At 47.4% G+C, this 17,414-nt stretch overlaps 1 protein-coding gene across 1 annotated transcript in view; it reads left to right on the top strand.

Annotated features, from left to right (window-relative positions):
* The window catches only part of LOC137592982 (olfactomedin-like protein 2A), a 17,939-nt gene extending 2,253 nt beyond the window's left edge, over window positions 1-15,686 (top strand). The window contains exons 2-8 of the mRNA XM_068311521.1: window positions 3,085-3,348; window positions 4,728-4,835; window positions 5,441-5,617; window positions 6,211-6,448; window positions 9,936-10,223; window positions 10,358-10,543; window positions 13,781-15,686. Coding sequence (XP_068167622.1) covers window positions 3,085-3,348; window positions 4,728-4,835; window positions 5,441-5,617; window positions 6,211-6,448; window positions 9,936-10,223; window positions 10,358-10,543; window positions 13,781-14,385 — 1,866 coding nt within the window. The 3' untranslated portion in view covers window positions 14,386-15,686. The remainder of the gene's footprint in view (window positions 1-3,084; window positions 3,349-4,727; window positions 4,836-5,440; window positions 5,618-6,210; window positions 6,449-9,935; window positions 10,224-10,357; window positions 10,544-13,780) is intronic.
* The last annotated feature ends 1,728 nt before the right edge of the window (window positions 15,687-17,414 follow it).

Here is a 17,414-nt window from a genome sequence, read left to right as displayed (position 1 = left end):
TTCCTGAAGGCAGCTGTGTGTTGGTGTTTACAGTGTGTGTGTGTGTGTGTGTGTGTGTGTGTGTGTGTGTGTGTGTGTGTGTGTGTGTGTGTGTGTGTGTGTGTGTGGACAGACCATCAGGAATGTAGATGTGGACCTTCAGAAGCAGCGTCTGCTTGACACCCTGTGTTCAGATAATTGACGGTCCTGTGCTAATTCAGTGTTTCTGTTGATAGTCCCCCCCCCCCCCCCATGAGCCGGGGTAACATCTACAGTCACGATGCCAATTAGATTAAAAGTCAGGCAGGAGTGTGGACCCTGGTTCTGGTCCCATGTGGGTCCTAAAGGAGGAGTCCGTGGACCCGATGAGCTTTGAAGACGTGTTGGAGTCGTGTGATTGGTCCACAGCAGGAGACTGGAGCGGTTTCTGTGTGACGTCGTAGACACCTGTTAGGGTGGATGTATATACTGTGTAGTCATACTATACATGTATATATATACACATATATACATATACATACCATTAAACTAATCAGTCAGTATAGACAGAGAGACAGACAGACAGACAGACAGACAGACAGACAGACAGACAGACACACAGACACACAGACACACAGTCAGACACACAGACAGACAGACAGACAGACAGACAGACAGACAGACAGACAGACAGACAGACAGACAGACAGACAGACAGACAGACAGACAGACAGACAGACAGACAGACAGACAGACACACAGACACACAGACACACAGTCAGACAGACAGACAGACACACAGACAGACAGACAGACAGACAGACAGACAGACAGACAGACAGACAGACAGACAGACAGACAGACAGACAGAGAGACAGACAGACAGACAGACAGACAGACTCCTTAAACGTTGTGTCTACAGCCTCTGGGGAGTCATCGTGTTGGATGGTGGAACCACAACAAGTTCTGGGGCAGAACCGCTGTCATGTTAATGCCCCCCCACAGGGTTCAGCCCTCAGTCCTCCTCAGGACACGTTACAGAGTTAACCCTCGCGTGTAGTTACATGTTTTACTTCTGGTTGTATGTTTTAGTGTGGACCGCGTGTTCTCCTCATGTCTCTGGGTTCTCTGTGGGTTCTCCTGGTTCCTCCTCCAGACACGGACTTCAGGGGCATCGGTCGGTTCCACCCCGACCGTAGGTGTGGATGCTGGTTTGGATTTGTAGGGTTCTGTGGTGCACTGGTACGTGTCAGACAGACAGACAGACAGACAGACAGACAGACACACACACACACACACACACACACACACACACACAGACAGAACGAACCTCAGTCTGTCTGTATGGTGAGAAGCTGTGGTTCACTGACAGACTGACACACACAGTCCTGGGGTTATAACCACTGTCAGGGGGAGGTTATAACCACCGTCAGGGGGAGGTTATAACCTCAGGACTGTCCTGCCAGCGGTTCAAGGCTGATGCTCAACCCATGGGCTTTTACTAGTTGCTGCTGGGGGGTCAGGGTGGCACCAGCAAGCGTAGGTGTGATCTGTTAGCAGGAAGTGATGCGCTCGGATCGGACGACTTCCTGTGTCTGGTGTGAGTGTCCTCCTGCAGGAGGTTCCTGCTCGGAGACGCTTCGGTCCTTCCTGTCCAGACACTACAGTCAGTCTGGCTGACTTTCTCTGATTGGTTCCTTCTAAAGCGCTAACGCTGGCGTGGCTAAAGCTGGTGTTGCTAAAGCTGGCGTTGCTAAAGCTGGTGTTGCTAAAGCTGGTGTTGCTAAAGCTGGCGTTGCTAAAGCTGGTGTTGCTAAAGCTGGTGTTGCTAAAGCTAACGTTGCTACGCGGCACTCGGTGTTTGAACAAAGCAGCTCGGCGGCCTGCAGGCATTCAGGCCTTTAATCTGCTAATCCAGCGTGTTTTCATGTGGCCCTCGGATGCCTTCCAGCCCGCCGCGGGTCGGGATTGGCTCAGCTAACAGGAGCCCTGCCCCCAACCAGACCCCCTCCCAGGAGTCAAGAGAACAGAACAGGCTCTCCACATCTGCCCCCTTCCTTCGGCTGAATTCCTTCTCTAATGAGCCCCCACCTCCTCAAGCCCTCCTCACCCCGCCACTCTAAAACTCCTCCAAGCTCCAACCAGGGGGGTGAACATGAGCAAAATACAGAACCTTGGAGCTGCACCCCTTCCTCTGCTCTGGTCGTGGTCTCACACCAGTCCCTGTTCACAGGTGTTCATACTGGTCTCAACACCGGGGTGTCTGGGGGGTCTGCAGACCCTCTCAGCTCAGTCTGGTCTGGAGGTCTGGCAGGTCTTCAAACGGCCAACTGGGCTTCAAACCTCAACCCTTCCTGCTTGAGGCGACTCTGTTAACCAAGACTGTTTAGACCATCTCCCCCCCCCCGTCTCTGTGGGAGGACATGGGCGTGAAGACGGGACACAAACAGGACAAACCCTACGAAGCAGGAGAGCCCAAAGCTTTGTGTGATTGGCCGCTTCAGACCCTCCAGCACACGACACCTCGTCAAACGGTCGGTTTAAAGTCGGGGGCTTCACCTCAGAACACTCGGTCCACTTGAGTCTCCACAGAGATCACATCTGCAAAGGAAAACATCTGCAGCTGAAGTCATGCAGAAAATTCCAGGTGTCCGTTAAGTGAAGTCTCCTTCGCTCTGATGTGACCACACACCGACAGCACCTGAACGCATCATGAATTGTGTGTAATGGGCGCTCACGCCGACACACCACACTTCCTGTTGGTTCAGTAAGGGCTGCCAGAGTTCTGTCATCAAACATGGAAACCAGAGGCGATGCTGACGTCCTGAGATGTTTGAGTCACCCTGGCTGACATTCAGACGAGAGGAAACATGATTATTTTTCTAGCAGGACTTTCCTTCCTTTGCTGAGTTATTTGTGGAAGAACAGCACAGAAATAATGGAGCAGAACTCAGAAGACGTTCTCCAGACCTACGGGTGTGGATAATATCTGGGGAAACCCACATCCTCGGTATCGGTCTGCTGCGTATGAAGCTGCTTGTTTGTGACCGAGGCTGTAATCAGTTTTTAATCCAGGAGTTGTGTTGCTGGCGGTCATTGGACGATGTTCCCCACCATGTCTTGCAGGTGTTTGGGGAGACGGAGCCGGTCCGGATGACCTCGGAGGGGTCGGACTGCCGCTGTAAGTGCATCATGCGGCCCCTGAGCCGGGACGCCTGCGTGCGTCTGCGCAGCGGCAGTGTGCGCGTGGAGGACTTCTACACGGTGGAGACGGTCAGCTCCGGCTCCGACTGCAGGTGCTCCTGCACGGCGCCGCCCTCCTCCCTCAACCCCTGTGAGAACGAGTGGAAGATGGACAAGCTGAAGAGGCAGGCACCCGAGCTGCTGAAGGTGAGCGGGAGGGTCTGGTAGGCTGGTGAGCTGGATGCCCCCCCAGCGTTGTTACAGTTCAAACACGGCACAACAAACTGTGTTCTAACACGTGGACCATGAAAACAGTGACGTGATCTTCATCACGCTCTGTGATCACGCGACATAATGTAGAAAGACAAAAAACAGCTGAACACGAGTTGTCCTCTGTGACCCCCCCACTTCTGCTGTGACCCCCCACTCCTGCTAGTCCTTGCCCCTACATCTACAGACTCAATAAACCTCTGACACAGAAACGTAAAAACGCATTGATCTGCATTGATCTGGAGCACTCAGCATCTGAAGAGTGTGATTGCCCCCAGTGGTCCTCAGGATGAGGGCAGATATTACTGCAGTGAACAGGGATGTATAGGGCAGATATTACTGCAGTGAACAGGGATGTATAGGGCAGATATTACTGCAGTGAACAGGGATGTATAGGGCAGATATTACTGCAGTGAACAGGGATGTATAGGGCAGATATTACTGCAGTGAACAGGGATGTATAGGGCAGATATTACTGCAGTGAATGCAGGAGGTGTAGGTCAGATATTACTGGAGTGGATGCAGGAGGTGTAGGGCAGATATTACTGTAGTGAATGCAGGAGGTGTAGGGCAGATATTACTGCAGTGAACAGGGATGTGTAGGGCAGATATTACTGCAGTGAACAGGGATGTATAGGGCAGATATTACTGCAGTGAATGCAGGAGGTGTAGGTCAGATATTACTGGAGTGGATGCAGGAGGTGTAGGGCAGATATTACTGCAGTGAACAGGGATGTATAGGGCAGATATTACTGCAGTGAATGCAGGAGGTGTAGGTCAGATATTACTGGAGTGGATGCAGGAGGTGTAGGGCAGATATTACTGCAGTGAACAGGGATGTATAGGGCAGATATTACTGCAGTGAATGCAGGATGTATAGGGCAGATATTACTGCAGTGAACAGGGATGTATAGGGCAGATATTACTGCAGTGAACAGGGATGTATAGGGCAGATATTACTGCAGTGAATGCAGGATGTATAGGGCAGATATTACTGCAGTGAACAGGGATGTGTAGGTCAGATATTACTGGAGTGGATGCAGGAGGTGTAGGGCAGATATTACTGGAGTGGATGCAGGAGGTGTAGGGCAGATATTACTGCAGTGAACAGGGATGTATAGGGCAGATATTACTGCAGTGAATGCAGGATGTATAGGGCAGATATTACTGCAGTGAACAGGGATGTGTAGGTCAGATATTACTGGAGTGGATGCAGGAGGTGTAGGGCAGATATTACTGGAGTGGATGCAGGAGGTGCAGCTGTCCGGTTTGCTTTCAGGAATGATTGATGACAGCAGTTCCCTCCTTTATAACAGCTCCAATCGATGGTGGACCTCCTGGAGGGAACACTTTACAGCATGGACCTCATGAAGGTCCACTCCTACATCAACAAGGTGGTGTCCCAGATGAACACTCTGGAGGAGGTAAACACACACTTCTGTCATCCATCAAAGGGTTGGTGAGGGTTAAAGTATTGGAAGATCACAAATACAGCAAATAGAACAACAATGTTATAGTGTTACACAACTGTTATACTACTGTTATACTACTGTTATACTAATGTTATACTATTGTTACACTAATGTTACACTAATGTTACAGTAATGTTATACTAATGTTATAGTAATGTTACAGTAATGTTATACTAATGTTACACTAATGTTACAGTAACGTTACACTAATGTTACACTAATGTTATAGTAATGTTATACTAATGTTACACTAATGTCATAGTAATGTTACACTAATGTTATAGTAATGTTATACTAATGTCATACTAATGTTACACTAATGTGATAGTAATGTTTTAGTGATGTAGTAATGCTATAGTGTTATACTAATGTTAGAGTATAGTAATGTTATGTAGTGTTTCTGCATGTTCAATTTTGATTGTGTAGCTCATGAAGGGGTGTTATTATACCAGATGTCGACTGACAATGGTGATGATGATGATGATGACGATGATGTTGATAATGATGGTGATGATGATGATGGTGATGATGATGATGATGGTGATGTTATATTACAGACAATCAAGACCAACCTGACACGAGACAATGAGTTTGTTCGGGACAGCATGACGAGCCTCACCAACCAGTTCAAGAGATATGAGAATTACTCCAACATCATGATGAGCATCAAGAAGGAGATCTCCAGCCTCAGCCTGCAGCTCCTGCAGAAAGACTCCTCTGAGAGCAAAGCACAGGTGTGAGGATGCAGCAGCATCAGCACCACACATCACTGGTGCTGTAGTACACCTCACAACCAGGAGCACTGTACCAAACCACACATCAGGAGTACTGTAGTACACCACACGTCAGTAGTACTGTAGTACACCACACGTCAGTAGTACTGTAGTACACCACACATCAGTGGTACTGTAGTACACCACACATCAGGAGTACTGTAGTACACCACACGTCAGTGGTACTGTAGTACACCACACATCAGGAGTATTGTAGTACACCACCTATCAGGAGTACTGTAGTACACCACACGTCAGTAGTACCTTACTACACCACACGTCAGTACTACTGTAGTACACCACACATCAGTAGTACTGTAGTAGACCACGCAACAGTAGTACTGACTGTGCCTGATTTGGAGGTCTGCTGGATGGATGGATGATGGATGAATGATGGATAAATGGATGGATGGATGATAGATGATGGATGGATGGATGGATGGATGATGGATGGATGGATGATGAAGATACCAATACATGACAGTTGATGAGGTGCAGGAACATGAACTGATGAATCTTCACACTCAGGATTGGCTAACTGTCCGTGTTCACAGGAGACCAATGAGAAAACAGAAGCAGTAAAAACACCCAACAAGAAGGGCTCTGGAGACAAGCCCCCACCCAAGTCACCCAAAGAAAAGGCTGTGAAGCCCAAAAAGGAGGTCATCAAACCTGGCAAGCCAGTCAAGCCCGACCCCACGGCCAAAGCCAAGGTGGTGGGGCAGCAGCCCAGCGTGGTGAGGGGCATCACCTACTACAAGGCTGCCAAGACCGAGGAAGATGAGCACAGAGGTGAGGCTCCACAAGAACACCCCCTCTGAGCTGAAGCAATGCCCCCATCAGCTGCATCAGCACCCCCATCTGTGTGCTGTCAGCTGTGGGTGTTAAGAAAATGATCCAAATTAGTTTCTTCAGTCGACTAATCCGATGCCAGCTGGCACTTTGCTGAGTCAGGGAACCGGTCAGGATGGTCATTAGTTAATTCATTTACAGCGGAGGATGTTGGGATGTGTAAAGGGCTGGTTAGGCTTTGGCCGCGCTGCAAACTTTACTCTTAAGAAGCAAGACGATAATAAATAGTTTGGCCTCATGTGGCGTACATACGTTAGCCAAGTCAGCGGATTGGTTGTGCATTCAGCAAGCAGGAAGTCCAACCGTTCTACATGGAGCAGATGGAATGTTGTGTCAATGGAGCGCTGCCAGGACCGTGACACGCCTCAGCTTCACGCTCCCCAACAAAGAGTGGGGTCCCTCCCCAATGCAGAGCAAACATTTCCTGACTCCTTCCAATCCCCTTTACGTCAGGATGAGTGGATAGGAATGCGGTGTTTGAACACGGCACACGCACATGATGCTGTCAGGCCGTGTGTTCTGGCACGTATGTGAACCTCAGCTACCGCTGGCCAATGAATGGAACCGCTGAGCTGCATCCCATCATCTCTGCTGGAAGTTTGGTTCGTGAAGCCGCATCAGCCTTCTTCACGATGATGTGCAGTGACACAGGTGTGACTCAGAGATGGACCTCAGACCTGTTGTTCAGGTGCAGGGGTCAAGAAAGAGGGCAAAGCTATTAACACTCACTGTTTCCTTTCCCACCCAATCAGTCAAGGCTGATGACCCCCCTCCAGAGTCTGGGTCCTGCCCAGAGTTTCTTCCTCAATGAGGGAATTTTTCTCTTACGCTTGCTCTGGAGGGTTCTGTTGGGTTTCTTTGTCTGTTAAAGCGCTTTGAAAGCGCTTTGTCTGATGATGTCATTAAGCACTATAGAAATAAAGGTTGATTGATTGATTGATTGATTGATTGATTGATTGATTGATTGATTGATTGATCCGTCTAACACTGACTTCAGCAGCCTTCTTGGACCCGTGACCTCTGACAGAAGCCACTAGAATATAGACATGGAAGCGTGGAGCAGACACTGCTGGACACTATGTAAATAAAGACATGCTGACGTACGTAAACTCCTTGAAAGGCGCACTAGAGCAGACGTTTCCCATACTTACATGGGATATACTGTATATAAACCTTCGTTTAGAGTTGTGTCATCTGCGTAAAAAAAGACTCCCAAATGAAACTAAATTTAGCTTCTATCCATGGAAATAAAAAAGACTAAAATAACAGAAGTCCCTGGACAGTAAAAGACACCACTGCAGGACTCGGTTGTTGTGTGCAGGAAATTCCATGAAAAACGACTGAAGGTCTGTTTTCTAGATGATGCTGATGAATTGGTGAACCTCTCTCCCTGCCTGTAGAGGCGAGACATCATGAGATGCTCATAATGAGTAGATAGGAGGAAACCACATCACTAAATGTGTAAAGTTACATGTCTTCATCACAAGTTCATAGATGACTTCGTGGAAATGATGCGGATAATGGTTGTTTAGTCGTATCTCTAGTTGCTTCTTGAGGAACATCAGAGAGCTCTGAGGAAACATCTGACGTTCACCACCTCTTAGCTTAGGGCTGTTTTTAGACGTGTTCTTTTGTCACTGAAACTAAAAAGAAACGCTAAAGAACAAGTACGATTACTTAATCCAAACATTGTGCTTCATGCAATCAGTGGAGGGAGTGAATGTGGTGATTGGCCTGCGTCCACATTCAACTCCTGGCCGGAATTAATGGCCCAGCCTGCCCTGGAAATGCAGAAACACTGAGCTGGAGTTTCCCCCGGAAAACACGCTGACCTCCTCAGCTGCTGCAGCTGTGTCCCCCCCCCAACTCACACAGCTGGGAGGCATTATAGAAACATCCAGGGGGGGGTACGGACAAATCCTGAAGCATCAGGGCCAGATAGGGAGGATAGTGACGGGGTTTAACGGAACGGCGGAGCTTGGTTTCTTCATGTCCCTGTCTGCTGCTGACGGGACGGATCACAGACTGATCACAGACTGATCAGACTAATCACAGACTGATCACAGACTGATCAGACTGATCAGACTGATCACAGACTGATCAGACTGATCCCAGACTGATCACAGACTGATCACAGACTGATCACAGACTGATCACAGACTGATCAGATTGATCACAGACTGATCACAGACTGATCACAGACTGATCAGACTGATCAGACTGATCACAGACTGATCAGACTGATCACAGACTGATCAGACTGATCACAGACTGATCACAGACTGATCACAGACTGATCACAGACTGATCACAGACTGATCAGACTGATCAGATTGATCACAGACTGATCAGACTGATCACAGACTGATCACAGACTGATCAGACTGATCACAGACTGATCAGATTGATCACAGACTGATCAGATTGATCACAGACTGATCAGACTGATCACAGACTGATCACAGACTGATCAGACTGATCACAGACTGATCACAGACATCCTTTTGATCAATTTGTCACAAACACTGATGAGTCACGTTGTATTCAGAGTTCTTCTACTTGTAGGAAATCAGATTCAAACAGAGACGTGATCTAAACGCTGCAGTGAGTGCATGTATGACGTATCCGTTGCATGTTGTTCCACAGCTTTGTGGGATAAAGATATACTGGTCAGTGTGTTTGAATATACATCACTCATCTGCAGCTGTGAATGTATAACTATTATTTTATCAGGAAAAGCAGTGGCAGGACCAGACCAGGTTTGGTGTCCAGTATCTGTTACCATGGTGATCAAACATGGTACAAAGATAAACGCCTTTGAGAAACTGGAAACTCTGGCTTTAGGCTCAGCTTCGTCACCCATTAATAACCCATTGATCCACCTGTCTGTAATTACCTGCGCTGCTGATGCCTTCAGATACCATACAGCAAAAATGCAGGTTTGATATTGATTTTTATTGTTAAAGCAGCTGCTGACTTGTTTCCATTTCTAAAAGAAATGTTAGAAACTGATTGTGTTCATTTAAACACACCGTGGAATTAAAGATAGTTTCAGTGCGACGTGAGTCTGAGACATGTTGATCCAATTTTTGATGGCAGCTGAATTCCAGAGCAGTTGGAGTTAATTTAAAGCAGAAGATGTTTCAGGATGAAAGAGACGAGAGACGTTCAGGGAGGGGGGAGGAAGTTGATCTTTGCTTTACTGCTGCTTCTTCTTTGATGTGAACTTCTGCCGTTGGAGAGACTCATGCGTTACGTAAAACCGATTAAAGACTATTAAAGTCTACCAGCCTCCATCACAGGCCCCAGTGTGACCATCTCTGAATGGGCTTGGTGTAACAGCCGTGGGCTGTCTGACCTTTTTTGGCCATTTGCTGTATTTTACTGAAATCTCTTTTTTTTTTTCTCCTCCTTCTGCCCCTCTTAGATCATTCCGTCAAAACATTGACAGTTCATCACGTCACAGAGAACCAATCAGAGGATGGGGGGGCTGACAGCCTGCTGGAAACCATGGAGGCGATGGCTGAAGCCGCTGTTCCCACCACTCCAGTTCCCACGACAACGACCACCATCAGCACCACCCCCAGCACAACCACTGCCAGCACCACGACACCCACCACCACCACCACACCAGCTCCTGAAAGACCCTCCCCCACCATCGTGCTGGTGCTGGACAACTCCAACAACAACAGTCGACCCCTCCTCCACAGAGCAGGTAGGTCCTGCACCCCCTCGATGAAGACGCTCATGGCTCAGAAGAAAGACATCCTGCTGCCCCCCAGCTAAGACTGGACCATAAGTCCGTCTCCCCCAGGCGAGGATGCTGAAGCTTCTGCTTGATTCTTCCAGGGAAGATCCTGAACTGTGAAGGGACGGTGGCGTCCATCGAGCAGCCGGAGAAGCAGCACAGTTACGGGCGAAACGAAGGAGCCTGGATGAAGGATCCCCTGGCCAAAGACTCCAAGATCTACGTCACCAACTATTACTATGGCAACAACCTGGTGGAGTTCCGCAACCTGGATAACTTCAAGCAGGGTATGTCTCACTGGGGGTTTGGCCCTAGATACCAAACCTTCATACAGGTTCATACAGTGAAATGGTTTGGAGGACAACTCGATAACTTTCTGATGAATTCTATCAGTGGACTGAAACTTTCTGGTAAGTGTGAGAATCAGTGAACTGTTGGTGCACAATTCCATTGGCTACTTGACCAGTTTGGTCACCGGGCAGGAAACTGATGAACACACTGGTCAGAGACTGGTGAGACTGGGCGTGTGCATCACACTGCACCTGGTGGAACCTACAGTTAGTCTGAAAGTGAGGTTGTTACGTGGCCTGTGGGCAGAGCTTCCCTGTTGAGACCTAACCTGTGGAATCCAGAAGCTACATCATTTAAACTCTGACTCCATGTGCACGCACACACACACACACACACACACACACACACACACACACACACAATGAAGGAACAGCATGGTTCATGTTCTGTCTGCGTGTTTTCATTACAACATGGAGACAGGCTTGTTTGAGGACAGCTGAGGCAATGAGGCAAAAGCAAATCTCCTAAAACCCCCGGTGGTGTGGGAATCCTTCATGAGATCATTACAAGGGGGGCAACAAACACAGAAGGGCTTCAAACTGCAGCAGAGGCTTGGAGGAAAGTAGCGTTGGGCAAGAGTCATGGAAGGGTCTAACATGGGTGGAGGTCTTGATATTAGCCCCCTCACATGAAAGACATTTCTTCCTGTATCCTGTTTGTGGCCCAAATGGGACCAGAGATGTCTGTGTGCACACAGACCAAAGCAGAGCTAACTTGTTAGCCAAATGCTAGCTGACTTCAACAGCTTGTGAGGAACTTTCAGTGTGTAGCTCTGAGCCAGGACTTTACCACACAGTGCTACCATAGCCTGAACATGAACCACACCTCAGGGAGGTGTGGTTCACACCTCTCTCTCTCTAGCAACTAAAAGAAAACACACTAACACAAGAAAGAGTAAGGTGAAGAAAATTGCTAAAGGAACACCTGAGACATCTTCGGATACAGTAGCTCTGAGAACGAAAATGACAAGTCTGAAAGAGGCTGTACCAGAAAAAAGATGATTCGCAGAAGATTGAAAAATCCCTGCAAGACACAAAAAGTTCGAGGGGAAAAGTAGAAAAAAATTTCCTGACCTCAACATGTTTCTGGATATCGTCAGCTTTTATTTAAAGAATCCAGAAGGAAATGACCATCCAGTTTATACAGACCAAGAGGTTTTAGTAATTAACTTTGGGTAGTCAGTTCATCACGACCGGTCCAGGAAATCTGTCTCTTCAACAACAGCTCACAAACCCTGGCCAGACATCAGCATAGTCTCCCATGTGGTTGAGTTCAGTGCGTCTGGGATTGGCCAGCCAACTGATCACTCATCCTGTATCAGCCAATCACCATCAGCGTCCAGGCTGTGTTTTTTATTGACTGACACATGTTTCCCTAAGTTGATGAAAACCCTATTATTCCCCATTATCCTGCCTCTAGTACCCCCCCAATAACCCTGTTGACATTGATTCGTGCTGATTGTCCAATGAGCTCTGAGACTGATGAGGTCTGAAGAATGCAGGCTGGTTGTGATGCCTCCTTCCACATCCAATCCACTGAGGACTTGGATTCCTCTCCCCCAGAGCGTTCAGATGATCCGCCCTCATAAATCTGGGCGTGTTGATGGAGACGTGTTTGGACAACGGGCTTTCTGAACGTTCTGAGTGTCCGTCCATGTGAGGCAGTGAAATCCCAGACTGGGTGTTTGGAGCGATAATGCTGTTCTGGGACATGTGCTTCAGCCTTCCCTTTGAACTGAGCGCAGGGAAAAGAGATTAGGAGTGGTTTGGACTCGGGGCTGGGGGCAGCGGGGGTGGGGGGTCCACTGCATGTTGCTTTTGTCATCTACCAGGCTTCTGTTATCTTGATCTAAACGGCACTTCCTGAGGTTTGAAGGTTAGGAGAGCAGATAGGATGTGATTAGAGAAGCACACCTACAGAACACAGCATGTTGGTTCAGGACTGACCTGCTGAACAAACCGGGTCACTGTCACATGAAGCCGCTGTGTACACGGTCTGCTGAAAACATTGTCTTTGGCTCTGAAGGACATGGTATCAGCTGAGCACACACACTGCTGCATTAAGCAACTCACAGTAAGTGAAGCCAGCAGGTCTGAAGCCACTGATGCTCCAGCATGACCAGCTGTTATTATCTGGGTTATTACACAGCTGGCTGTGGACCAATCACATCAATCTTTTTAATGACTATCATATCATTACATTACATGACGAGGCATCTACCATACAACCGATTGCTATATTAAGACTCATCATTCATGGTCAGTCAGTCAGTCATCTTCAGATCACCACCGCTGTATCCGCCGCAGCGGGTCACGTGGAGCCGGAGCCTATCTCGGCAGCATAGGGCGTGAGGTGGGGGACACTCCGGGCACGACGCCAGTGCACCGCGGTCATCATTCATGGTATTCATGTTTAGTCTGGTACTATATAAATATCTCTGGGATGTCGGTCACAATGGCGTCACATAGAATTCTGTAAATCACCATTTGGGTTGTTCAGGATGAATATATAAAGACGTCAGCTGTTCAGGCTGCGTTCACACCAACAGTCCCACCAAGCTGAAGTGTATTGTCTTTATATTTGCTGGTCTGCAGCAGTGTGACAAGCTGCTGCTGGACACCAGCATGTCTAGACTTGGCACACATCTCTTCCACAGTTAGTATCTGAACAACAGTAAAGCCTTTGTGACGTCTGAACAGAGACGCTACGGCCCGTTGTGCTGAATGGACCATCGTCTGTATGGGCGATATACAGAATGTTAAAAAAAAGTCTATCTAGTGAAGACATTCCTCTCGCAGTCAAGAGGAATATCCACATCCTCCATGCTCATGCTGTTGAGCATGGAGGATGTGGAGGATCACAAGCCAGTGTCCAAAGGGTGTACAGATCCCTGATGGTGAACACGTTTGATTGTGTGTGTGCACAGATTTTTAATCCAGTCAGATGATTTAGAATCAGCAAGACTCAACAGCAGTAATGAAGTGTCGAGTAATGTAGACTCTACCGATGTCCGTGTCTAAATCCATGTCTGAAGGATCCTGCTGGAGCTGAGGTGTGATGAGGACGGGTGTCTTCGTGCCGCATTGGGCTCAGGACATGTAAATGAAAAGCAGTTTTCACACAAGAGGTATCAGAAACAGGTGAAACTGACTTGATTGTTCTTTTTTTTTTAGGGCGATGGAGCAACCTTTTCAAACTGCCTTACAACTGGATCGGGACAGGCCATGTGGTCTACAACGGAGCCTTCTACTACAACAGAGCCTTCACCAAGAACATCATTAAATATGACCTGAGGATGCGATATGTGGCCGCCTGGACGCTGCTGCATGACGTGGTTTATGAGGACACCACCCCGTGGAAATGGAGGGGCCACTCCGACATTGACTTTGCAGTAGACGAGAGTGGCCTGTGGGTGATCTACCCTTCTATGGACTACGACTACAACCAGCAAGAGGTGATCATCATCAGCAAACTGGATCCAGGAGACCTGTCGCTGAAGAAGGAAACCACCTGGAGGACAGGTCTCAGACGGAATTCCTACGGGAACTGCTTCATCATCTGCGGTGTCTTGTACGCTGTGGATGTGTACAACCAAAGGGAAGGGGAAGTGAACTACGCGTACGACACCCACACCAACACTGAAGCGATCCCACGGCTGCCCTTCACCAATGAGTACTCCTTCACCACTCAGATCGACTACAACCCAAAGGAGAAGCTTCTGTACGCCTGGGACAACGGCCACCAGCTCACATATCAGGTGAACTTCGTGGAACAGTGACAAGACCCTCAGTATTCAAGACGTAGCCATAGGGGGCACCGTGGATGGACCTACACCAGCCTGCCACTACCAATACCTGACCTCACAGTGTCCTCAGTATACAGGCCTCAAATGTGTACTGGGATATGACTACAATAAACCAATAGAGTCAACAGAGTCAATAGAATGGACAACGGACAGTGGGAAGCATGTCACAGGTTGAGTCAAAGCTAAACTGAAGCCAGTGGACAGTCAGGAACATGACAGTAAACTGGGTTTTGTTCGGACCAGATGTCACTTTGGTGCCCTGTAGTGACCTCACTACCTGTCTGTGGTGCGAAGGGTCGGTGGTCGTACATGTTGGAAGGAAGGATCGATGCGTTTTGGTAGTTTTTGAGGTTTTAAACTGAACAGTGGCTGAGTGAGACAGACCCAGTGAATGAAACTTATTGTTCTGCTATGATTGTTGTTGGTTTGGACTCCTAAGGTCAAGCTAAGTCAAGCTAAGTCAAGTCAAGCTTTTAGCGAGTACTGCATCACTAAGTTTAACAATCGCCATCAGGCTGTCTAATCCTGAATCTTTTAATCTTTGGCTCTGAAGATTTGAATTCATTGCACCCAGTCATTGTTCTGTGGCTCCACCCCAACATTTAACTCAACCAATCAGAGTAATTCTGTCTCCAGCGTGGTGACAGATGTTGGTGGAACTAAACTAGCAGCTGTTGTTGCCCATCGACTCCATCCCACCACCGAGCACTTTGAGCATGCGTCTCCTTTCACTAATCCGGCCTGGTGTTGCTTCCTGTCGTTCTGTAGGTGTCGTTGGTCGAGATTTGTCGTCTATAATCAAACTCCAAAAAGCAAACGCTTTACATGTGCTGTTTTAATGATATATTTAATTAAAATCATATAGCTTCTTCTAATGTCGAGGCATCTTGTCAATGTCTGTCGTTGTAGAAAGATACTCAGCTTTTGTATCGTATTCTTTTTGTGTAACCACTACATTTGTCATTATTAGAAAGTATTTGAACAATTTCACCTCATTGGAAATTAACAATCATAATCAACATCTTATATAAGACCATAAACCATGAGTGTTTTAGTGTTTGACCTTGATGGTACTGTGCATAAGGGGAATGGTAAAATTATAATTCAGCCACATTATTTTGAATTATCAGTGTATTAAATGTTTTCATAAAGGCAATACTGATTGCAATGAAATAATTTGTTCATTTGCAAGGTATTTATAATAATGTCATGTTATTTAACACTTGAAACCATCAGTGTGGGTCTGTACTAGAAAATAAAATGTTCCACTATGAGCGTCTGTTGGGAGTCAATCAGCAGTGACCCGGTAAACACCAGTAGATCGCACGACTTGTCTTCCCCATCATGTGTTGAAGGCTTGATGACCAATGAGTCAGATCGTTTGATTTCTGGAAAACTAAGCGCTCCTGAGCTGTGTTTAGCTCAAGGGCAAAGGTCGCCTTGCTCTGCTTGATCTCAGTCCCAAAATACCCTTGAAGCCCCGGGTGGTGGTAATAAGGGCACGACTGCCTAATTTCTTGGCCAGCAAATAGAAAGTCTTGTACTTTCGTTCCAAACCATACACTAGTGGAGCGAGGGATTGAACTGGTCCCTCTGGTGGGTGAGTCGCGTCCACACATGGTCCTCGTTTCAGGGAGCTCTCAGCTCTATTCAGAGCATCTCACTGCGCTGTGATCGTCTTTACACCCAGATAATAAAGTTCATTAACGACGAGCACAGCACTAATGGTGTATCCGATGGTGAACTCTGTCACGAAACGTTGACATGTTGTAATGGAACAATGACGTCCATGCAAGTCGTGCTAATGAACTCTGACAATTCACATGACCTATGCTGCTTCACCCCCAGCACAAAGGCTCTCCTGTTGCTCCCCCAGCACAGGTTTGATCCTGTTCACATCAGCAGGCCCTCTCCTTCATCATGTATGCTGCGTGTCCGCCCAGGGCCCGGCGTGTACAGCCTTTGTCTCCATGTTACATGCCACTGTGGAGCCGTATCGTTCATGTTCATGAAGGTAATTGGGTTAATGTAGGAAGAGGCTCGCCTTCACAGGCAGACTGGATTATCTGCTGCTTACTGTGCAAAGACTGTTTCACATGATTAAAGTCAATGTCGCTTCGTCTTAGCATGAGTCCAGTAATACCAACATGATTTCAGCACCGTTGCCTCAGAAACAAGGTATGTTCTGAACATCAGTCAAGGCAGACCAAAGTTCATCTGATCATTCAGGATTATTATTCCAAGTATTTGAAAATAATGAACACATCACTGAAAAGCACGCATTGTGCTATTTGTACACCATCTCATACATTTATGATTTTAATATCTCTGATTAAAAGGTACAGAGATTAAGTCTAAAATTACTCCTTCTTGCACCTGTGTTCTGTTTTTGTAGTTTACACTTTGCACCTGAGTCTTTTTGCATTAGAGTTGTCTAAAGAATTTTATTGTAAACTGTTCTATCTATTCTATTCTAAATGTTGTTCCTCTGTCACAACGAGGAGGAATGGGGACACCGGTGGAGCTAATTTATCCATAATTTATCCATGATTAAAGCCATAATTTAATCAGTTCAATCAAGACGCCACAAGAGAAGATAAAAACAAACAGGCAAAGAACCAAAGGAGAACCCGGTTTATAAAGCCTCAGAATAATCAGCCTGATCAGGTACAGGTGTGGAGATGAGGCTCCGCCCACGTGTTCGGCCTGTCCTCCTGCCACGCCCCAGCACAGCAGAGCACCGACACCCAACAGGACACTCCTCCTCCTGCACTCCTGACTGTTCCAAGGACAGAGTTCAAGTCTGTTTTAATCTGCTGGAATAATAATTTCACTGTTTCTGTATCCCAGAGGACCAAAGATTTCTAGAAGACACTAATACCTCACTGATCATCACGCCAACCTTACATCCATCCATCATCCAGCCATCCATCCATCCATCCATCCATCATCCATCCATCCATTTTCTTGTAGATGAGATGTCGTCGTCTCATCTTGTCCAC

The sequence above is a fragment of the Antennarius striatus genome, chromosome 3 (assembly GCF_040054535.1).
Source record: "Antennarius striatus isolate MH-2024 chromosome 3, ASM4005453v1, whole genome shotgun sequence".
In the NCBI taxonomy this organism is placed as follows: domain Eukaryota; kingdom Metazoa; phylum Chordata; class Actinopteri; order Lophiiformes; family Antennariidae; genus Antennarius; species Antennarius striatus.
The sequence above is the reverse complement of the archived record's forward strand: the minus strand, read 5'-3'. Positions and strand labels throughout refer to the sequence as shown.